Below are 24,621 nucleotides of genomic sequence, written 5' to 3'. Positions count from 1 at the left end.
TTAGGCGTTTGTTTGGATATTTGACAACTTTAAGACATAAACCACTATAAAGAACCGAGTATCTCTAGAGCAGGTTGCCAACCAGGGGAAACCAGGTGGAAAAAGTCCTTCTGTAGCAGGTGCAGGAGCTCGTTTGGGCAACAACTCCCAGCAGAGCAGAAGGCTGTCCTCTCAGGTGCAGGAGCACGGACTAAGTGAGGTACACCCAGCTGCAAACCTTCCTCCTGGATTTGATCAGTCTCACTCTTGAGGGTCACGGCTTTCTGCAGCCCAAAAGGTGCGTTTCCTTCACCACTTCACTAAGCCTGAGGTGCAGCACTGACACAAGCAAAAAATGGGTAATAAAAGCTCATAGCTGAGCCAGGGAAAACAAGAAAAAGTGGTAGCAGGTGAAAGTTTGCTATCTGCACGTAAAGATGAAGTTTTATAACTTTTATTAGTGGTATTTAACCCAATGAGACATAACCTTGCATACTTTTTGGCTCTCCCGAACGCCTCACGCTCGAGGCTCAGCAGAGCCCCGCACTGCCCGAGCTCCTTCATACAGCCGCCCCAACGTCACAAGACGAAGAACCCCACAGCTGCGGAATCGAAACGCCCAACCGCCCTCAGAGCGCTCGCTCAGAGGACAAGCCCGCAGGAAAGGCGCGCACGACCCGCTTCAGCACCCGGATCGCCCCGCCGCCGGGAACCGCACCCACTGAGGCCGCCCCAAGGCGGGCCCACGTAACCACTCCGCCCCTCCCCGGCTCCTTACCGAGGGGCAGCTACGGCAGCTCCGCGGGCCCAAAGGCTTCCCGCGCGTGGCCGCGGATAGCGAGGCTCGCCGCGCCCCTGTGAGCGCCGCGCTCCGATTGGTGGGTGGCGGGCAGGCCGCGCTGTAAGGCGGCTGGCGATTGGCGGCGGGGCAGCCGCTGCCCGGCTTTGTACACACGCCGCCCCGCTCGGCCCTTTAACAATGGGTGAGGCGGGCGGCGCCGCGTGATGGCAGGGGAGCCCTTGGCACGCCGCGCCGCGCTCAGGTGCCCCGCGCCAGGCCCCGCCGCGGCCGCTGCGTAGGGTGAGTGGGGGCGGGGGGAGCGCCGCCGGCCCTTTGTTGGGGCGCGATCGGGCCCCTCGCCCGGCGGCGGGGCTTAACGAGCCTCAGTTGTGCCGCCGGCTCGCATGACGGCCAGCTGGGCCGAGGGGCCGCGGGGCCCCGCGGCGAGAGCGGCAGCTGATCGCGCTTAATTGCGGGCGAGCGGGGAAGGGGCGAGTGTGGCGCTGCCCGCCCCCTCCCGTCCGCGCTCAGTCGGTGCCGCTTCCTCCCCTCCGCCCAGGCCCCGGCCGCGCCGCGCCGCCCCCCATGGAGCTGGAGGCGCAGTGGTGGACCGGACAGCTGGCGGCGGACATCCACCAGGCACTGCGCTACAAGGTGGGGCCGCCGGGGGGGGCGGCGGGAGCGGGCAGTGCGGGGTTGGGGTGGAGCGGGGCGAGCGGCGTTGGTACCGCGTTGGCTGAGACTTCTTGGGCCGGGACCCTGGAGCGGGAAACGCGGTGCCGTGAGCTCAGCCCGCCCTCGGCCTTGACAGCTGATCTGCCCCGCTGGGCTGTTATCTGTCTGTCCGGTATAAAAGTTAAAAAGGACTCTGCTCAGATGTGCGAACGGCTCCGAGCTCAAACAAGGAAGCGGTGATGCTATTGCACCGCTAGCACAGCATCGGAAGCACTTACAGGCTGTTCAGAATTGCTTCAGCTTCAACTGGGAGTTGTTTGCTGGGGATGGCTTGGTATGGTAAAGAGCATCTTGACTGGAAAACGAGTTGATAGTGACTGAGCCTATTTCTGCTGCCTTGTGGCGCTTGGAGAGAGGATTATCTTTCTCAAAGGTGTGAGTGCTAAAGTAACTTGTTGAGGGGGAGGAACACGAGAAAAACAGAATAATGTGTGTGCTCCCAGAGTTACGGTTACTACAGCTAAGTTAGCACTGTGAAATTCCGAAGTTTGGTAGGTATGAGTGGCTTTGGTCATGATGAATTTTTTTTCCTGTTTTTATAAAACGCTGCAAAACTTTGAATTGATGTTAAAACTTGGAAAATTGGGGGTGACTCAGTTCTAACTTGATGTCATCGGATTGTTCTGCTGGAAATCTACTTGTAGTCAAAATCCTACTTAGTCTGCAATGCACAGTGTAACTCATAAACATATGCATGACAGCAGACAACGGCTGAGCTGCTGTGCTGCACCAAGGGGACATGGACTGGAGCCCAGGGATTCTACTTCTACCAGCCCAAATTTTGTATTTCAAAGACAGTGCTTTTCTTCTCTGTAGTGTTGGTAGGGCTTTCATGTTTTCCCCCTCTCCAAATCTCAGGCTGTGTGAGGTTTACATGCATTTAACTCAGTGTCTGACTGCATGCTGTAATCAGTGTCAGGGCAACATCAGTGAGATCAGGGTAAGTCAGGGTCAGAAATGCATACAGGAAGAGATGGCATCCCCCTGCTCCTTTCCCAGTTCCCAACTGCAGGTACAGCTGTCAGTGCCCTCCTCCCAAAGGCATCTGCAGGACAACCAGCAGCACTGGGACATGCCAACGCTTCAGTACAAAGTCTGGTTGCTCAGATCAAACTGCAGCAGGAGAGGGCTGAGTTAAGCTATTGGACTTTGTGTTGAAGCATCTGAGCAGTCCTTGCATACTGCTGGTGCTTCCCTACTGGAGAAGCCTTTGCAGTAGAGAAGGTAAAATCAAGTCACTCTAGCTGATTGATGAAAATATGTTAAGCCTTACACTGTTATACTGATGTTATGCAGAACCAAAATATTTCCTAATTCTGTAATACCTCAAATAATCTTTGCTCTGTGAAAAGAGATACTGAAGCTAGGGGAACAAAAAGAAGGGGAAAGAAATAGTTTGCAAGTTTCATAATAAATGAGAGAATACCTGCTATGTTGGTTTGATGCCAGTGTATACTAAATGGTGGTTTTAATACAATTGCATGCTGCTGTCCATCTAGGAGCTGAAGCTGCCCTCCTACAAAGGCCAATCTCCCCAGTTACATCTGAGAAGATACTTTGCAGATCTGATTGCCATTGTGAGCAATCGGTTCAGACTCTGTCCTGCTGCACGACATCTAGCTGTGTATCTGCTGGACCTCTTTATGGATCGCTATGACATATCCATACAGCAGCTGCATGTGGTTGCTCTTTCCTGTTTACTTTTAGCAAGTAAGTATGTAGTACCATAGCTGAGCGAGGGCAATACAGGTGGTTCTGCCAAGTGCAGGGAGTAACCTGGTGGGGATACAGGGGGCAGAGGAAACAAAGTGGTTATAAAAGACTGAGGGTTAGATTTGTGTACATAAATTTGGCCCAGATGATAGAGCCTTTCTTTAGACTTCTGTTTGGACCTCTATTGGCACCATATAAGACAAAGGGGAAAAAGTGAATTGCAATTAAAAACCAGTGTTTGTGTTTGGAAATACGAATTATTCTAAGATGAATTTTTCAGAGGGAAGCTACAGGAACAGAAAAGCTGCCTTCTGAAGGACATGTCAAAATAGGTGGATCCAGTGCTGAAAACAATTAAGATACTTGTGATAAAGGAAGAAATGAAATAAACCATATGTAGACTGTTTTGCAGCCTGTTGATGGTGCTGCATGTGTCTGGCATACTTCAGATTTTGTAAATTGTGCTGTTCTTTGTGCAAGCCTAGGCTAAAGTAAATCCTGTACTGTGTCACATTAAAAATGTAATGTAAGTGAATACATTGGTGATTACACAGTACTCTGAAGATAGAATTAATTACAAACAACATTCATTAAGAACTGTGCTACTGCTTATATTGTGCTCAGCTAGAATCCTGTGGTGTGTATCCATCTTTATACATTTCTGGAGCCTTCTTACAAGTCCCCAGCAATACATGAATGTAGTTTGCAGCACGCTTGCTGGCAGTTGTTCTTAAACCATGCACCCAAGCTTTGTGCTGGTAGCAGAGAGCTGACTGCTGGTTCAGTTTCTGCTAACCCATTTCTCTGAATCTATTTTCATTTTCTCAAACAAGATATGTCACATTGTAGGCCCTGTCCGCTAGTTAACACCTCAGTGCTCTGGTTTTCTGGTTTTGGTATACTGCTTCCTTTCAGTGCACTCTGTCTTCTGCAGTACAGCTATTCAACAGAACAATTAAAAGATAAAAGGAGTTGTTTTGGAATTTTTCTGGGAGTAAATTTTGACTGGATACCACCAGCCACTTTGGCAAAGGATGGGGCTCTGAGTATTGAAAACCTGGCCTCAGAAACCAGTATAATCCATTTAAGAAAGTGGATAGTCTTTGAACTAATGCCTTCAAATTAAGTTCATGTTCTGAAGAGGATTATTATTTTTTTTCTTAATCACTTTTACTATCCTTTGTAACAAACTGCAAGTAGTGTTTATGAGAGCCTGAAGTACACATTCTTCTGAGAAGCACTTAGTGTGACTTAGCATTTTGGTTTGTGCTTTCTGTACTGCTTTGAACTTCTGTCCGGTGTGGCTCAAACAAGTAGTTCAAACAGTACTGTAAGCTAGACAAATCACACTGGTATGCCTGATAAAGTTGTAGAAATAATAAAAGAAATGATTATGTGAGTCCTGAAAACCTTCCATTTCTGTAATTAGTTGAGTGTGGAAAACAAAAATGAACAGGCTGGGGCTGGCATGGCCTTAACTCCTGTGTAAATACCTCTTACTCTTGGTGGGGGGAAAGCAAGCAATTGGTATGCAAAAATTGGTCCTGCAAAAGTCTCAAAAAATCTGCTTTTACAACATATCTGTAGTACTGAATAGTGGGTGTAAGATGGAAAGAATTTGCAATGAAATTTAAATAGCGCAACCATATGGCAAACTGTATGGAAATGTGACACTTGTTTCCCTTATTAATGGATTTTCTACATATACAATTTTGCTTCAGGCTAAAAGCATACAGGCCTGACAAGTTAAAGTCCAGGGAAAGTTGAAGCTACCAGCAGTGTTAAGTTGAAAGAGTGTATATGGCAATGTAGTTTTTCAGATGTACGTTGCTGAAATCCACTTCTTTGAAATGCTGGAGCAGCATATCTGCTATCAAATCTAAAAATGCACCTAGCATAACAGGTAATAACAGAGCAGATAAATTGACTAGAGAGGTAGCTGTACTCTCATGATTTTTAAAACCAAACTTGTGGGGAAGGGAGAGTGATTAAAGTCAAATGCAGGGCTGTTATGTATGTCAGGTACGTACAGTCATACAGTATTTCACTATATTATTTCATAATACAATAGTTTGGTGACAAAAACTTAATATAAGTAGTGCCGTGGATGTCATAACATAGCTTACTTTCTGCACTTGGCAAACAGTAACTGGTTCATGGGCAGATGAATCAACAGGAAATATGGCACTGTATGATATCCAGCACGATGACATTATCTGCTGAAACTTAGCCCTTTATAGTACATGCCCCTTTATGTCTCCAAATAAGTCTTCCATTTGAGCTTTGTATCTGTGGAAAAGTCTAAAACTTGTTTCATGTACTAGAATTGAAATATGATCAACAACAGTCAGTAGATACAATCTGCTTCATAGTTCATGCTTGCTGAACCCTTTTTTCCCTTCTTTCTGTTCATCTAAGGTAAATTTGAAGAAAAGGAAGACAGTGTTCCCAAACTTGAACAACTGAACAGCTTGGGATGTATGACTAATATGAATTTGGTACTAACAAAACAGAATTTGCTTCATATGGAGTTACTGTTGCTAGAAACGTTTCAGTGGAATTTGTGCCTCCCAACTGCTGCTCATTTCATCGACTATTATCTTTCTATTGCTGTCCATGAAACTGATCTTCATGATGGCTGGCCAATGGTTTGCTTGGAGAAGACTAAGTTATATATGGCAAAATATGCTGATTACTTTCTTGAAGTATCGCTACAAGGTGAGTTATGTATTTCAGTTAATTACTTCTTTGTTGTCTTGGCAGATTATGTCCAACTTAAATGAATCTTTTTTTTATGTTTCCTTCATTCTAGATCATGCATTCTTAAATTATGCCCCTTCTTTAGTTGCCACTGCATGTGTAGCTTCTTCAAGGATTATCTTACGCCTCTCACCAACATGGCCTACTCGACTGCATCATCTTACTGCATACTCCTGGGATTTTCTAGTGCCATGTATTGAACGCCTATTAATGTAAGTTAATAGCTGCGTTTTTCTGGCCAGTGCACCAAACTGTTGGTATCCCTAATTCTTCTAAGATTGCGTTGGTTTTTTTTAAATATCTGTTTATACTTATGTATACTTGTGTATTGAGTAATATTATTAGGTATAACATGCTCAGAGAATCTGTTAAATAGTTTGTTCCCGATCTCTGTAGTCCATTAACAGGCAGAAAAGAGTATGGGAGGCTCAGGAGATCATGCTTGCTCTGAAGACTATGCCTTGGAAGTTCAAAGGAGGCTCCAGGCAGATAGTGGATCAAACATGGAGATTATTTGACAAGCCAACTGACTGAGAGAAAAAACAGCTGGGTGGCTGCATCCAGTTTTGTGTTACCATGTAGCAATGCAAATGACATCAGATAAAACACCAGCAAATGCCAACTGAACCTTGCTGGGAAAGGGTATCAAATCAGTTCTTATATTCCAAAGCTCAAGATCTAAACCTATGCCCACAGTAATTGCTATCCTCCTATAGAGGTTTGCTCTTGCCCATATATAAATACCATTATGCACTGTTAAAGTATAAAAAATTCTGATCTGGAAGAATCACAACTACTTAATAAGGTTGACATCATCACCTTTGACCTCTATTTTCTTCAGCAACAAATGTAATGAAGTGAATGGTTCCTAGAGCACACAAATGTGTTACGTTTTCAGTATCACTCTGGAATGTTTTGATATGGGAGGACAGGGGAAGCTTACAGTCTTTTTTGTAGTGCACCATAAAAGCTTGCAGTCTCTTAAGACTGTTGATGGGCTGAACCATACCAAGCTCAAGAGATCAGCCCTGTACGTACAGAACCAAAATCTTATCTGACTTTAGGTCTGATAGAAATGCACAGCTGGCACCTGCTTGCTTAACCTCAGCATAAAAGCATGTGAAAGAATAAGTCTAAATACATTTAAGGAAGGTATAAATCAAAGGAAACTCAGGTGAACTAAACTGTTTAAGAACAGAGCAGGCCAGAATATTGTGTTTTTTAAAGAAAAACTTCTACTCTGTTACCAAATTTAAATGAGGCAGAAACAACAAGTAAGTATAATTTCAGTGATCTGGCACTCAACTGCAGTATACTAGCAGACTTTCTTGCACTGAAACTATTTTAGATACTGTGTATTGCTCGTATTGCACTAAAACTTGGTTTAGAATTGCTGGGAAAATAAGTGAAATCCTGAAAAGAAACAAACTTTAAAGGGCAGACTAAAAAAAAAAAAAATTTTTTTTTTTAAGCTTTGGATCTTTTCTGGTAACCACAGCATTTGTTACTGCTCTTAAGTTAATCCAAGAGTTCAAATGACTTTTATAGCTATTTTAATGTATTCTGTATCCTCCATTTGTTTTAGTGCACATGATAATGATGTGAAGGAAGCAAACAAGCAAAAAGGACAACACGCTCAGTCTGCTCAACATACTGTATTTCAGACCCCAGGCCCGACTGCCCAGCAGGCTAATGTTCAACCACACATACCACAGTATCTCCAAGCTCATCAGTCTTCATTACAGTATCATCATCAGACATCACAACAGCAAAACTGTCAGCAGATAGTATCAGCTAATCACACAGCATCTTATCCACTTCAGACTTGCCCTGCTGCCTTACAGTCTAGTGTCCAGGCTCGATCCCATGTACAGACTGGTGCTGCTATGTCACTAGCTGTTCCTCTAGAAGTGAAGCCATGTATAAGTGTCTCCTACAACCGGAGTTACCAAGTGAATGGACGATATTCCTGTGTTACTCCCTGCTTTGAGAGGTGATAAGTACAAAACTGATCTTGGGCTTGTTTATGGGGAGCAGGAAGTTGCATTGAGGGGGAATTATTTTGTTTTTGTTTAACCTCAAATATATTTGAGGGCAGGAAGTTGTATTAAAAAAAAAAAGTGTCTTTCCAGGAAAAAAAAAAGCAACTGGATTGGCAATTAGTACTGTAGCTCAAATACAGACTGCTAAAACTAAGCACACGGAACATCTGAAAGAATGTGGTGTATACCTGGGCATAGTAACTTCTTACTCAGGCACTCAGAATAGTCTGTGCTTCTAACGCACATACTTGAAATATTAGCCAAAAGAAAAATGGCTGTGGACTAACTACAGAATTACTGTTTAATGAAGGAGATACGCAGTATTATTTTTGAAGACATTTATGTAATACCACCATACAGTATTAACGTTTACTTTGAATATTCTGAAACTTAAGAATCCACTGAATGCCAGATTTTTTCCAAATATGTAGGGACCAGAGGAAAAAACAAATTTCATTTTGATAACTCCATGCCCTTGCTTTTGTGTTGGATATTTGCTTTAGATATTTGCATTTGGGTTAACTGGTATTGTGGCTAGTTCTTAAGTTTTGTACCTCACAGGATAGATGTTTTTCCTTCTTTTTTCTTTCCTTGTCCTTTTTGTTTAAAGTAACTCTTTCATACTAACTCAGGGAATTTTCTACTCATTATTTTGCGCTGCTGGTTTGTACGCTTAATTGGGTATAACCTGAGGGAGAAAGGGAAGAGATTATAGCAAATGGAGTGGCTTTTCTTCAGGGCATCTACATACCAAGTACCAAAGGGGATGCATGAGTGTTCACAGAATGTAGATGTGAACTACTGTCCAGCAGTGAGGTATTAATGATTGAAGAAAAGAGAAAGTTTCATCCAAGCTTGGCTGTGCCAGAATTGTTACAGTGGCTGTGATTCCTCCATGTACATGCACACACAACAACCAAGTATCCTCCAATTGTACTGGCAGTATCAATTGTACAAAAAAAAAAAAAAGCAGGCAAATTGAAATCCAATCTGTGTCAGGCTTACAGTGGAGGGAAATTCTCAGGTAATAGTGGGTCAAACTTATATTCTGTTTGGGAATTCCAGAAGAAAATGCAGAGATCTACTCTTCTAAATGGGTGGGTCAAAATATGTTGCAGAGTGAACTGCTTTATCGCAATTAAGATGTTGATCACATAACTTTAGGAAATTATACTATCTCCTGTGGAGCAGGTTGTCTGAGGGCAGAAAGCTTCACTTGTCCAACTCTTGGATGAAAATGGTAATGAAGATAGTAGGGAAAAACTTCTTAAAAAATACCAGCCTCTCCTGTGGTAGAATATGGGAGGAAATTTGGATGACAGGATTCTTACTTTAAAATATCTTTATAGTTTGTAAACGTAAAGTTTTTTGTTGTTGTTCTCTTACCATCTTCTGCTTGTCTTAGTAGCAACACTTACAAAGCATGTACCATCCCACTGGGGAGCTCACAAAGACCATTTTGAAAATAGGGGCAATTAAGATATGTTACCAATATTAAGGTGAGTGCTTTGTCACTGGAGAGAGGGCCTTTCCATTATGTTCAGAATGGAGAGGATACAAATCCATTCATTCTCTCTGGAGTTGAATGATAACATGCTACAAAAATCTATTTATTGATGAGGAGAATAAATCCTGTTCCTTTTGTTCTGTTTTCTGTATAAATCCCAATTTTTGTTGTGGGCTTTTGTAGCATAAAAGTCTAAGTCAAGAGGGGGTTAGGAGGATAACAAGTTTATTGCTGAGAATCAGCTTTGAAATAGATATAGGGTGGTCAATTCTTACTTCCTTTAAGTGTAAAATCTTTTTCCTCACCTTTCCATCTATTAATGAATATTTTCCCTTGTCTGAAAGTAGCATTCAGTTGAGATTTTCCACCTCATAAGATGCCATGTTTTTTATTCAGCATTCTTACCCATGTAAGAGGGAAATGGACTTCCTCCTACCAGTTTCATTTTGTTGCAATGCTATATCCAAGTCCTCAGTGCTCTTAACTACCTCTGATACTATGAATGTACAGTCTTGTAATAGACCATGACTTGAAGTAACAGCAGATGCCTGTAGCAAACTTTTCTGGAAAATCTCATCAGCTAACTCATCATCTTTAGTTGTGATGCAGCAGTATAGACTTTTTTGGGTCTTTTTGGTTTTTTTTTTTTTTTTTTTTGAGTATTAGTAAAGTTATCCCATAGGCATTTGATATATAAAAATTTAACTAATACTTAACACTGGAATTATAATAGGTGGGGGGATTATTCAGTTAGCTAATACAACAAACTTACATTTAATAGGGTATTTTTATTTGACAATTTTTAAGACATTAGGTCAACTGTAAAGAAATCCACTACTTACTTTTTGTTTTTAATTTATTGCTTAGTCTGAATTTTTTTTCTGACACTACAGCTTCATAGTGACTGCAGAGAAAATGTATACTGAACAGTTTTGATGTATTATTTAAAAGGGCTTTACCAGTGTACATTAAAGATACACTGTTCTTACTACTAGAACCAAAATGTTTTCTATAGCATAAATAGGAATGGTGCTCCTGAATGCAAAATGTCCAAAACAATGGAATCTTTGTGAGTGCTATGCATTCAATTTATTTTTAAAAATAAAACTAGTTTTGAATAAGAAGGTCCCAGTGTATACTATGCTTTGTTTTATTTTTTTAATATTTAAACTGGCCCTAATAAGTCTTCTCTCACCATCGCATACGGGCTGGAGCTGTATGGACTTTCTCTCCACTTCATCATCCCTTACTTCTATGACACTATAAGCACCTTTGGGAACACTGACACAACCAAAAAAAAAAAACAACAAAAACCCAAACACAGCAAACTGGGGGGAGGGGGTTCGAGTGGGAAGGAAATCATGCAGGAAGGGGCTTTGAAACTAATTGTACCCACAGCATATGTTCAACATTGTACACTTCAACAACCTTGTATCCAGTGCACAGATGTAACAAAGAAATTGAGAACAAAAGAAGTGTTGCAGGAGGAAAGATGTGAATTCATTTTGCTCTCATTCAAAAAAAATAAGTGATACATACAATCCTTTCAATACTCAAACTCAATTAGAAGAACACTTGGCTTTTGGCAAAAGGCTATTGCCACAAGCTTTTAGATTGTTTATAATAGTTGTGAGGGCAGAAGATAATAGTTTTTAGTTACTAATTAATTTACTAATAATGTATACACTTCACAACTGAAACAAGATATAGAGCTCCAAACATTACATGGGCTCCTCAGAGTATCATTCCCATAAGGCTAGAAAATGAAAATCTGAGGTCTCTATTAGCTTGCATCCATTGCTTCAGGGATAAACTCTAACTGCGGAAAACCTTCTCGAAGCTACAGAGGGAAAGCAAGTTCTGTTCTGTTCCACCAAGGAATAGGATCAATACAATACATCAGTATAGTGACAGCATGCATGAGTTACTGATACTTTCCTCTGGAAAGTTTTGTCTTCATCCTTAAGGTGGCAAACATTCTGTCTAGACTTTCTTCATGAAATCCCATAGTTGGTTGTTTTTTTTTTTTTTTTTTTTTTTAAATTGTAATTACAAAACAGTAATTACCACCTGACCTTTATGAATCTCTAACTACAAGGACCGACAGCTACAATTTAGTTAGGTATTCCAGTAGAATTTAGAAGATTTTAAATTTGAAGTGTGAAGATTTGTTTTTGTACATAACACACCAAGTTTCATCTGTTTCCCATGATCTGGGCTTATTACCTATATCAAATAGTCCTAATTTCTGCCAAAAAATTCATTTCATTTAGAAGCTGAAAGTCAAAGTTCATATTTTGCAGACTAGCATGTAATTAGAAATGAAAGATTTTTCAAGTAACATGACATGCTTCCTTAATAACTTATCAGTGGTACATTCCTAATGTTCACAGAAACATCAGCCTCTAGAGCAGATAGACCTTATCTGACTGAACACCAGTGCCCAGTTAGCAGTCTTACATTATTTTAGTAGTGTCAGCAGTAAATTTTTAAAATACCAAGTGGCAATAACAAGATGCAGTGCTATTTTCAGTCTCCATTATAATGATTTTAGAAATTAGAGCACAAGCACATACACTTGGCTAGTTACAAATTTTGAAGTTTCCCTATAATTAAATGTTATTACATACGTTTATATAACTTGAATTAAAAAAAAAAAAAATCAGCTTATAACTGAATGACTAGAAGTATCTATATAGAAAGTAGCTCCAAGTTATAAGAATTTTTAGTGCAGCCAAGGATGCAGGCTTCTGTCCCCAGCCTTCTCCCAAGGGGAAGGGGAAAACTTACAGGTACTGAAACTGCAGACTTGAGATTCAGTATGCTTATTCATTGTAACGTTCACATTCACCATACAAGTTACTTGCATCATTACTATACATATTAGCCAATGTACGTATTCTCAAACTGTCCAGAAATGCAACTTGCTATTCTTGGAATGTGTGAACTTACTTTCCTGAAACAATAAGATACAAGAACACTTTCATAGAATGTTGTTAAAGTTCTCATGAAAGAAAGTGTGCATTTTCCATAATCTATGAATAATTTAAATGACAACTCTAAACAGTGACTACATGTCTGTAGGAATCTTTTCATGTTAATTGATCATTGCTTACAAGAAGACTAACAGCCATTAGAATGCCAACTTAGTGTACAATCATAGAAAAGCAAAGGTTGGAAGGGACTTCCGATACCATCTGGACCAGCCATACACAGCAAAAGCCAGGCCTAGACAGAAGTGTCTAACATCTTGTCAGGACAAACATAAGTCTCAGGTGTTGAAGAAGCATTGGAAAATGTACCTACATGAAATGTAACATTTAACAGTGATTTATTTTTGTAGTACTGAAATGATGCATTACACATTGGTAAGATGTGTTAATTAGAAATGTGTTAATTAGAAATTTGTAGGCTGCTTTGTTTTTAAACAGTGACTACAGCAGTGTTTAGCTAAATGTAGCAGTGTGTTTAAATGCAAGATCTTACAGGAGGGTAAGTGGCATTCCAGATGGCTTCTTCACAGATCTCAGGAGACAGAATTTCTTCATAAATGCCACAGAAACAGTTTTCAGAGAAAGTGCCCATATTACAGAGAGTGGCTTCCCACATCTGGTATTGCATCTTATCCTATCGTAGTGCACGCTCACTGTGGAGCAATAAGGACAATTATCCATAAGGACTTGGCTATTCCACACTCTTCTAGCAAAGGTTATGAATACCAAGACAACTATCTTCATTGACAGATGAAGGAGTGGGCATGGAGCCATGCATCCAAAAGGCATTCAATGACAGATGTGGAAATAGGATAAGATCCTGCTGAGAAACAGCCTCTCTACTAGGAGAAAAATACTTACCAGGCTTCTTTACCTGGGTTCAGATTATGGCTCTAAGGAGAAACTCCCTCATCGAGATCACTTTAAATTTGTTTTGAGAATCTCTTGTGAAGCCTCCTGAGACTCGGAAGAACTTGTTGGTAAGAAAGTAACAAGTAAGTAGCACTACAGACCACAAAGGCTAAAGATACATTGAGAATTTTTTCCACTTCCTGGATTAACTCATCTGCAAGAGTGCAGAAGCAATTCTCAAAGCAGTTCCATTGCCATCTTTATTTCTCTGCTTATATATTCCTCTTTATACTACATGAGGGTTGTGGGTTTGTTTTTTTCTTTTTTTTTTTTTTTTTTTTATATTTAACAGGAAACCATTTTATCTTCCTGTTGATTAATTTCACTTTTTACATCCTCCCTATTGACCAAGCAATCAGCATTCTGAAGAGGACAAGAACACTGAACTGCTTGCTCAGTGTATTTTCAACTTCATTATGAGATTCCAAAAGAAATATTGTGCATTTTCCAGAGTTGGTATAATAGCACTTTTTTTCTCTAAAACAACAGAAAATATGTACTGGCAATGATATAGACTTCCAGTGGGAAAAAACTAAAAAGGCTTGTTAGTTTTCTTACATATATGCAGTAAGACTATAACACACCTAGAATTAAAGCAGCACTTCATTTTGCAACCTTTTACAAACTGTTCCACGTTCCTTTCAAAAAGATGCAAGACAATTCTGAATAAGTGAAATCTTTCATGTCAGCAATTATAGCAAAAATTATAGTTTTCACAAATACTTCTGCATGTTGAGGAAAAAAAAAAAAAAAGGATTAAACGCATCAAATTCCATTAGTTTTTAATTTCACCAAACATACAATTGCAGTGGCTGCACCAACAAACTGAAAGAAAACAAAAAACACACACCAAAAAAAAAAAAAATACCAACAGATACCTGGTATAGCTTGAAGGAACTTCTAAGAGCAAATGGCAAAACAATGTAAAATAACATGATAGAAAGAGTGAAATTGGTACTTCTCCATTATTACAAAGGAAAACAGAGGAACATTTCACAGAATCTGAAAACAATTTATTTAAATGCAGAAATAACTACAACAAATTATCACAGCTTTCAGAGAAGGCAAGAGCTTAGCAGTTTCCAAGAGATTAAGCATTTACGTAGATAATGAAATCATTCAGGATTTAAGCCAATACTAACAGATGTAAAGAAGAAATACCTCTTAATGCAAATTAGTCAACAGGTATCCATAAAAGGATTTCTTGTGCCTTCCACTTAGCAAGTAGGTCTGACTAAATGCAGAAAACAGAGGACTTTTCTATACATTAAAGCAGTTAATTCTCAATAATTTTTGTGATGTAATGGATATACATTTAATTTTGCTAAACACTTCATGTGCAGTATGTTTTTGTTAGGTAAACAAGTAAACAATGTTTTGTGTTGGTTGTTTATGCCTCATTATCAATATCTGCATCAGTTGTTCAGAGCAGTAGTTGACATCATAGGTTTTATTTCCATTTAAGTCTACAGCATGACTCAGAAATCCATGCCTTTTTTTTTTTTTTCTGGCTCTCAGAGCAACAATAAAGAGACATACACTGGCAGGAAACTCTACAGAAATACTCCATAAAAATAGACTACAAAAGCTAGTAACTCACAAAGTACACCCATCCTCAGCACAAAAGTTTAAGAATCAAGAAAGTCAGCACTAATCTTGGCATAAAGACAAAGTACAATGAAAATATTTAATGTACTTTAAAAAAAAAAAAAACAACTATGAATTTAAGGAATGGAAAAGCTCCAAAAAGTTTTGATAAAAATTTACAATAAATCTTAGATGCTAAAGACTGAATCAAGAAACTCAATTTAACATTATCAACAGAAATTGTTGCTAACAAAATTCTCAAAATGAGCATATCTAACATAGGGTCCCAAACAAGCAGATACAGGCATAACAAAAGACAATTCCAGGAAGCTGAAACTTGATGAACTGGACATAAATGGCAGAAACAAAACATTGCATTATTTATTAGAACTCTTCTAGGGATATGATAAATATTCCATCATATCCAACTCTTAAGATGACTGACTAAGAGCTATAGCTTTTCCTTAATTAAAATAGAGACAGAAGTTCATATCTGATAGCTTATTGAATGCAGCCAAACTATATTTTCAACACCAGAAATATCCACCACAATTTCAGATTTGCTTAGCACTTCCTAATTGTAACTGAAAAGCTGAACACTGAAGAACCCAGATTTTTTTCCCAAACCAGAAATGTTTAAATGGAGTGCCATTGCTTTTGCTGACTCTTGCTCTGTCTCAGAATTTCATCGTTCATTAAAAATAATGACAGCTCAGCATGAAGTTCCACAATGTTTCATGGAATACATAATGTGATCCATAAAAAAAATAAAGTGTGAGAAAAGTCTTCTAATCTCCTAGAAAGCACTGTTAATACCATCCACCTCCATCTCTTCCACAGTTTAAATAAATCGGACACCAGATGTTTAAGTTTAGGGCACTAGCTGAGTTTCAGAGCTAGGCTATACAGATTTGACAGGTGCTGATTTTCAATAAGTACCATTGAAAATCATCTGACATTAATTACTAGTCTACTTTCTCACAAATCTCAAAAACTCGAATTATAAAATCAAAGGGCAGCATTGTCCCACCACTGCATCATAACCTGCATTATAAGTTGGCTGAACCCAGTCTCCATGTCACAACAGAATCTACCTCTATCATTCATGACTCCTTCTATCATTGGCTTTCATGCTGGGGAAAAAAAAAACACCAAAAAAAACACCTAACAAACAAATACAAACAAAGCCATGAGTTTATAGAAGTAAAAAAGGAGAGAGGGGAATTATTGTAGATGAACATGAACAGAACTTATATTAAAAAACGATGCTGGTTGAAACTCTCCAGAATATTTTACAGAAATTTTCCCTTATTTACTATCACTTCATGCTAGTTTTATCTTTGCAATAAGAATCTGAGGTCTCTGGCAGGATTATCTTGAAGCCCAGGTCTTCAGCATTTTCCCCCTCTCTATTCTATGTTTAATTTCAAATGCATTCTAAGGATAAAAAAGAGGACTGATAACCTAAACCAGGATCAGAAAATAAAGACGTGCAGCACTATTAAAGAAAGCACTATTTTGTGATCTAGGAAAAAATAAATTATGAATAGTAAAACATGAAAAAAAAAATTTTCCTGAGGTCAAAGCAATACTTTAAGATGTCAGCAACAATGCTGTCCAAAACATGGTATTACAAATATCTGTTTCAATTAAGAGAAATCAATTTATTTTGAACTGCATAATAAAGAAGATACTCATCCAAAACAGTCAGGACATAAGCCCTGTTGTTTTAGTTACCAAAAAAAAAAAAAAAAAAAAGCAAGAGAATAACATTAATACATTTTGTCCCATATATGTTAAAGTATTCCTACAAACACAGGTATGTATGTTGAAAATAGCAGAAGTTTAACAATAGTGCTCCTAAATCACAGCAGCTGGAAGCATTTACAGTTTTTAATCTCTTCTTCAGCAAGAAATTTAAAATGTTCTTGCAGCTGTTCTAAGACAAAAGTACTTAGGAATGGTTTATTCCCTGAATCCCACATACTGTGAAAGAATGCAAGACCAAGGCTACCTACAGTATTTCACAGATCATCCCCATTTCAATATGTTTTTTTTTTTTCAATTAACTTTTAGAGCCTTTACCAAAAATCTTGAACGAATTTGTATACCTTTCTGATGAGCCCAATAGCATAAGCTAAGCCAACCCTGTGGCTAATCTGAACACAAATCTTTTAATGGAGCAAAATTTTAAATATAAAAGGGCACATTAATGCTTGTAATGCTTCCTTTGTTCCTGGTGCTCCCTTTATTTTTCAAAAATATGCATATTTTTTCTACAGCACAAAAATCTAACTGACTTTTTCTGATAAGTAGTGTGAATTGAAGATGTTTCCTGCAAAAATCATTTTGTTTTATTCCTATATTTTCACCAGATTAACGGGTATCTACTGTCCCAGGTCGGTGTTTGGAACTCAATTAACGAACCATATGGGATATGCAGCATAGGATCAGCACACCACCCACATCACAATTCCAGCCTGTATCCTGTAAACTGCACGCTGCAATGGATCTAATGAGTCCAGAACATCTCAGAGTTAAAGCACGAGCCATCTGTACATTCTGGAAAGGGAATGACTTGCAGTCACAGAAGTGACCTTTACAAAACTACAGAGAAAAAACTTTCTTCCATTGGCTTCAGCTGTTGTCCTAGGATGGTAGTCTCAACCAACAGTTTTGCATTGGAGTTCTATATAATTATAACTACATCAGTTTTGCTCTCATGCTTTACTCTTTTCTATTACTTTTTTAAGCATAATTAGTTTTAACTCAGTCAGTTATTTATAACTTTGAGGCTAAAGAGTTTGAATGAAAAATATTAACAGCATATACAAATATTCTATGTCCCAACATTGTATAGACAATATGTAACTTCTTGAAAATATGTCAAAATGCTCGAGACAAAGTCTGCTAAATATTACCATAATCAATTCCATCATACAGGAATGCTTGGGATATTTGGGATTAAGCTGAAATTCTTTGCCGTATTAAGTATATTTGTGTGTCACCAAGCCATCCAACTCTAGTAGCTATTTCTGCATTTTTATTTCTTGGTGCACTAAAATAAAGTCACCTAGCATTAACTGCAGAACATTCAAAAAGAAGAGTTGTTTATTGCATCAGAAGTTTCTTAAAACGAATACAATTTTTCCGAGCATACTTTCAATTCTGGAAATCATATCGTCTGACTTACTGTTACTGTTATAAAAAAAAATTAACTAGAAAGCACCAGAAACCTTAAGTCATCACACTAAAGTTTCCCACAGTTCTGAACATGAAATCCTAACTGATGAGAATCCTGATAAAGCTGAAAAATATATGATTCATTACCACCTGCATCAAGGAGAATTTACCGGCTGAGAAACAGGCGTGACAAGAAAATGCTCCCTTCATCAGCTGCCCAGCATAAAGTATGCATAATTTTGCGTGACATCAAAGGATAGAGGTTTCTCCTTTTCATCAAGAAAAAGAAAGGAACATCTAAGTCCAAATCGGCTGACGTAAGAGAAAAAGCCATGTAAATTTTTTTCTAAATGTATTTGGACGGTCAAAGTTTGAAAGTTCATCTCCTTACCTCACCAAAAAGCATACTCTTGATTTTAATTGGCCACAGTAACTACAGTTTTCAAACAAAATTTATACTTCTCTACCTCATAGACACCTCCCCTTTGTTATAACATGTGAGCAGCTGACAAGCACATGCCTAAGCATTTTCCTGAAGGAGGATGCTTTCAAGAAATAGTAAAGGAGAAACGTTCAGTTCTCTCAAACTTTATGAAAACTTCCAAGTCATGGACCTGGACATCTCTACCACTTTCACTCCAACACATTTTCTTTAAGAAAAAGATCAACCATCTCCACAATCCATAGAAGTCTCTGTAAAAATCCCTAGGAATAAAAGCAGAGACTTATATATCACAGACTTCTAAAGAACTCTACAGGTCAAAGGAAACTACTCAGAATGAAATCTTTCATTAAAATTTTGAGAGAACTTCCTCATAGACTGAAGCTTTTATTAAAGGCATGAGATTGGAGGAGACATTCAGGTTAAGTCCAAAAAAACTTATCATACACAAATATGTGACAATTCTTTTCATTATATTGCTCTGATCCCTTGGTCTTCCAAGTCTTAAAGCTCATAGAATTCACGTCTATCACCTCTCGTTTATTTATGGTCACTTGTTCTTATGCCAGTGTTGTCTTAATTTAAATCAGTCTTTCCTGTTTTGGGTTTCTCTTCCTGCTCCACTTAAATCAACTAGGGAAGAGCTGCATAGCTACATCCCCATCACATGTTCAGGAGCATGTGCTTCAATAAGCAGTGCTCAAGAAGGGGAAATCACAGTCACCACAGCCTTCTCAGCATACTCTTCTCTAGCTGATTTTAGTTTCTGCTCAGGAGAACCACGACCAGCAATTTCCAACATCACAGTGCACCAGTGCTAATAAAACAGAAATAAGTAGCTCCAGAAAAAAAAAATGAAAATCTCACGAAAATCTCTGAGAAGCAACAGAGAAAGTCAACTAGAAACTGAAGATCATTCTTAAAAATAATAAATAAATAAATAAATAAATAAATAAGGCTTCCCTGAGCCACTATTATTTTTACTGGTAGTGGAACCTGGCAAGTATCTGCACATAGCTTGACTCAAGATTCAAAGAAAAAACAAAAACCGCAGAGCTGCTGTAGGGGGCACTGTAATCCTTGATTTGCTCTGAAAGCAGAGAAGTTGTGAAGACTGATTCCTGTGAGAAACACCGGCTTGGATTAGCTAAAATCTAACATGAGGTCACATGCATTGCACTTCAGCAGAACCAGGACACACAGTCGTCTAACTTTCATCAACTACTGACAATGGTACCTATACACCCTTTTTTCCTCCCAGAAAGTTACATATACAATAATACTCTTAAATACAGGTTTCCCTTCTGATCTCAGTAAAACAAAAAAATTTAGGTCCTAAGGAAACCTTAGCTCTCCAAGATTTTATAGTCGAGGGCAATATCACTAAGTGTAGAGTGATGTATAGAAACCTCACTCTAAACGCACCTTATTGTACATTAACAGTTAACACTCCAGTTAACAGGAGAACAATTTGTCTTACGATACAGTAAAATGGGTACAACAGCTGGAAAAAAAACAAACAAACAAAAACACACAAACCACCAAACCAACAACCGCATAACCTCCTGGTTCTACACAAAACCACCCAAAACTCAAATCATGTTTCTTAGAATGTTGTCTAAATGCTTCTCAAACTTCAGCAGGCTCAATGCTGAATTACAGGTTAACAACTTTGAGATGTCCAACAAATACTGCTTTTCTAATTAGAAATGCCAACATAAGAGAAATATCTCCAGCTTAAGTCTTGAAATTCAAGCTTGACAAGACGTAAGTACAAGCTAATGATCAACAATTAACTGCAGATAATGAGATTATACTTTTCAGATGATTTCACACTGAAACAAGATTAATGAAGCACAACAGTACACACCCTGGAACATATTTATATTCAGTAAGCCAATGCTAAGTGAATTGAGATAAAATGGATGTCGCTCAATTTAAGTTAGTATTTTGTTCTGTGCTTTGACAGTGTAAGCACGTACAGTGTATTTAAATGTTATTTAAATACTTTTTCTCCATTAAAGCTTTCCCAGACCCTCCTGGCCAGCATTATAACTTGATAAATCTTGTAACAAAAATACATTAAGAAATACCAAATTATTAGCCTTTTTTTTTTTTCCCCAACACATTCCTGAAACAGTATTCAGTTTTATATCATAAGCATCAACATTAGGATAACTAGCCTCCATAGTCACATGCTCAGGACTGCTAGCAGCCAGGCTACAGAAATAAATCCATTTTAGCCTGTCTGCAACAGTTGCATGTCATATACAAATCACATCAAATTGCCACATCTTTAAAGTTTATAACCTTACTTGTACAAAGAGATGAACTTAACCCATAGAGTAGGTTTCTCCATAAGCCATTTCTGTTCATCATGCATCATGGCAGTTTCATTTTGTACATAGCAAAACAGGCCTTGTGTCCCTTCTGCATTCTTCAGTCAGTGTACTGTTTAGATGGGTGCAAAATAGAGAGGATGAAGAGATGGGGATGGGAAGAAGCAGCATGGATTTCTCATTTAAGGGTGTGAAAGCACAGAGGTTTGGAGGGTGTCCCTCCTCACACACAGAACCTCACCTATCATTTGAAACTGGTGCCACTGCTGTTAGGTGAATACAAGGAAATCAAATGTAGGAACCTCTAGCTTCAACCATGGGAATTGCCACTGAGTTCAATAGGACTATTCAATGTAAGCACATAAAAATGAAAACTAATAGGCTTCTAGCTGACTGCTCAAGTTTTGCTGCACAATAGCAGGAAGTATGTAAATAAGTATTTTTCTTGTACTACCTTCCTGTAGGTCTTGATTTACAGGTTCTTCTATTTGTGGTCTACCAGCATCTTCAGTAAGCTGTGAAAAACAAATCAGGAAAATGTTTTAAGATTACCAGAAAATCCCACTTCTTCCCCTGCCTCCCTCCCCATTTTAACTGATTAACTAACTGCTCACATTTTTACATTATGAAATACAAATACTGACAAACTAAAGTGAATACACAGTGTTTCTGATACCCAATATTTAACACTGATCATTAATTCCCAGATGTGCTCTTTCCCAATGAAAAAATAATAGGGAACATGAATTAATCTGTCAGTCACAAGTAGGCACTTTTAGGGGAGTTCTGACTATGCAATATGCTCCCTCTGGTGGTTACAACTCAAATTTATGTTTCACACAACAAAGCCTATTTCTGTGAATTTTTTTTTCTGAATAGACACTCGAATTTTATAAAAGGTAAATAAAAATAACAGTTTTTGTTGATCCACATCATCTCAGATTCACAATTACATCCTAAAAGATATCGGGTTAATTACATCAGACTTGAATGGGAGCTTCTAGGTTTGTTGCAATCACAGCAAAAAAAGAGAGATTTATTACCAGTGAACTGCTGTAATGTATACATCACATTCAAACTAATGTTTAACATCTAATTAATCAGGGATATTGTACTGTATATTGTAAACTACAGCAAAAAGAGCAGGCATAATCTCTGTATGAACAACAGTGTAAGCTTACAAAAAGATTGTAGACCTATACAGTACTGACCTAACCAATATTTGAACACATTCTAGTTGTCCATATTTTAAAACATAACTAAGGAAAATAAGAAACAGTATATCCTAAAGCTCTAAACTAATTATTAGATGGCTGGAAAAATTACTTAGTGGCATTTGAGAACTGCAGTAAATTATGTATGGCTCAAATCATGTTTCAATTTGCTTGGGTATGCTGAAACTTGCCACATCCAGAATAACTGTTCTCATACAGAAAAATAACTTTTTTTATTAACTCAATAAATTGAATAAGAACTACAATTAAAGGATAGTAGTGATTAAATATGGATATAAACTGTAGGAGGAGAAAGCACATTCTCTGCCTCCTGAAAAATGCAAATTGAGACTGACTTAAATTCAAAATAAAAAATGTAAGATGAACAATTAAACAAAGGTTAGTAAAAAACAAGAATGGAATGACTTTTGCTTTCAAGGAAGTTTTTCTGAAAGGGTCCAAAAGTATTTCCTTGCAAAATATAATTTTTAATCTTCAGATCCTTAGAGGAATGTTCTGCTAACAGTACTAAGTCCTACTTTTAGTACACATTTATATACTTTGTTGAGAAAACTGTAGTAAATTTTAACTTACTACCAGTTTAACATTTGGTTTAAGAACACTGATAGGTTACATTTCAATCCTACAAACACGTTAAAGCTACATAACTAAAGAGTAACACTGCTTATCAGTACTGTTCATGTGACTGCTGTCGTTCACACTGATCCACAATAAGGCTTTCTGAAACCACATGCATGGATTACAGCATTTTAATTACCTGAGAAATAAAAAAGACAAAGCACTCCTGCCTTCCTATACAGTGAAGTCCTATTATACTGTATTAAAAAGCAACATCAGAGTGCTTTTTTTAAGCTCTCATAGATTTATTTTTCCCCAGCATTCTTTATGTTCTTTAGCTAATTGAAAATACTTTTGCAGAGATGGATGATATGCTTACTGACTACAGAATGCACATGACTATCAGGAGACCACAGCTAAGTTGATATGAGTTAGGCAAGGTGCAGGGGTAACAATTCAGAAGTCTCCAGAAATCTACTGAGGCCTTCAAATACTTCAAAAACTGCGGAGCTAAGGATTCTCGTGGTTTTTTTGTGGTTTTTTTTTTTTTTTTTTTTTTTTTTTTGTCTTGTTCTGCCGGATTGTGCATACATCTGCTAACCAGTTTGCCTGTTGAACTTAATTCGATGTGGCAACTCCTAACCAAAACACCCAAAAGAGCCAGAATCCAGAAGTTCCTTTGTTAAAAAACACCGTGCCAGACCAAATGCATCAGCTTTTTTATTCTAATACTACGAAAACTATCTCCCTTTAAATCTAACTGCACGTAATAGAACTTTCTCCTTTCAAGGTGGCTTTGCATCTTATTAGGTAATGAATTGAATTCCACTGGGCCTTGCTTACTAGAGCACGGTGAGGCTCATGTTGAGGAGCACAGTAGCTTTCCAGAACAAAGGGATATTAAACAGCTGATACCAGTTGTAATTTAAAGCATTAGGTTTAGGAGAATAACTTCATATTTGACTCTAAGAAATTCATCTGTTCTTCAGAGATGAAACACGAGAACTTTGAGAGTTCAGAATCCTCTCAATTAGAAGCACCTGATGGTAGCACTATACTTTTAACAACTGTGAGTCACTCCGTGGTCTCATGCTTCCCTCAGATTAAAATACTTTAGGGCTAAAAATTTCATATTGTTTCTGGAATTCACAGGATTTTTGTTCACTTCCAGAACTAAAAGGGACAGCACAGCACTACCCAGAGCTGCAGAACTCCTGACGACACCGCAGCGAAACCTCACTCACCACGCTGTACATGGCTGAAACGTGAGAAGCCTTCACAGCTCTCCCTCACAAATCTGAAGAAAACCCAAAATACAATCTGGATTCTCCTATTCTCAGGGAATGTTTTGTACTCAAAAACAACGCATGTAGAAAAGCTTTGGTGAAACCCAGCAGGTGGGGTGCCAGGCTTTTCCACAGCTGCACCGCAGTAAGCACACAGGTCATAATTGCATCTGAGAAACAAGTGTTTCACACGCCCCGGCAGCGGTCTAGTTAAAAGATACACCACCATTTTCTCAGAACACCACCTCGCTGCCAGCAGACACAGCCTCCTCCGCACAACTTCCTTCCTTCCTGGCGGTGCAGATGCAATACCGCAGCTCCACAGCAACAGCATAAGCACACTTGAGGAAAGAGACGGGCGAGGACACCCCCCGGACCCGGCTCTCCCCCAGGGCTCCATTCGAGCTCCGCTCCCCACGACCACAAAACGTTTCGCTGCGGAAAGCAGACCCATCTCCTTCTACCCACTCAGCAGAAACCCCAGCCCCCGCCATTTCCACACCACGCACGCGCCCCACACTTCTCCCTGCGCCCACGGACTCCCGGCGCACGCGCAAACGCACGGCCGC

At 38.8% G+C, this 24,621-nt stretch overlaps 2 protein-coding genes across 3 annotated transcripts; one reads left to right on the top strand and one right to left on the bottom strand.

The window, feature by feature from the left end:
- Positions 1-728: 728 nt before the first annotated feature.
- On the top strand, positions 729-10,641 carry CCNJ (cyclin J). Of its 2 annotated transcripts, XM_085229387.1 has the most exons (6): positions 729-1,060; positions 1,320-1,414; positions 2,995-3,205; positions 5,627-5,926; positions 6,021-6,180; positions 7,554-10,641. In XM_085229387.1, exons 2-6 carry the CDS (start codon positions 1,346-1,348, stop codon positions 7,963-7,965), a joined length of 1,152 nt encoding a protein of 383 aa, XP_085085513.1. In that variant the 5' UTR covers positions 729-1,060; positions 1,320-1,345; the 3' UTR covers positions 7,966-10,641. The 2 variants fall into 2 exon arrangements, with proteins under 2 accessions (XP_085085513.1, XP_085085514.1); XM_085229388.1 differs by lacking the exon at positions 1,320-1,414 and having other exon boundaries at positions 738-1,060.
- A 3,772-nt stretch (positions 10,642-14,413) lies between these two features.
- LOC146543875 (uncharacterized) lies at positions 14,414-24,546 on the bottom strand. The gene is made up of 2 exons (XM_085229389.1): positions 24,298-24,546; positions 14,414-21,488 (listed from the first exon to the last, which is right to left on the bottom strand). The coding sequence occupies exons 1-2, from the start codon at positions 24,544-24,546 to the stop codon at positions 21,348-21,350; spliced, it is 390 nt and encodes a 129-aa protein (XP_085085515.1). The 3' UTR covers positions 14,414-21,347.
- Between the last annotated feature and the right edge of the window lie 75 nt (positions 24,547-24,621).

Source organism: Meleagris gallopavo, chromosome 8 (assembly GCF_905368555.1).
Source record: "Meleagris gallopavo chromosome 8, MGAL_WU_HG_1.1, whole genome shotgun sequence".
In the NCBI taxonomy this organism is placed as follows: Eukaryota; Metazoa; Chordata; class Aves; order Galliformes; family Phasianidae; genus Meleagris; species Meleagris gallopavo.
The sequence above is the reverse complement of the archived record's forward strand: the minus strand, read 5'-3'. Positions and strand labels throughout refer to the sequence as shown.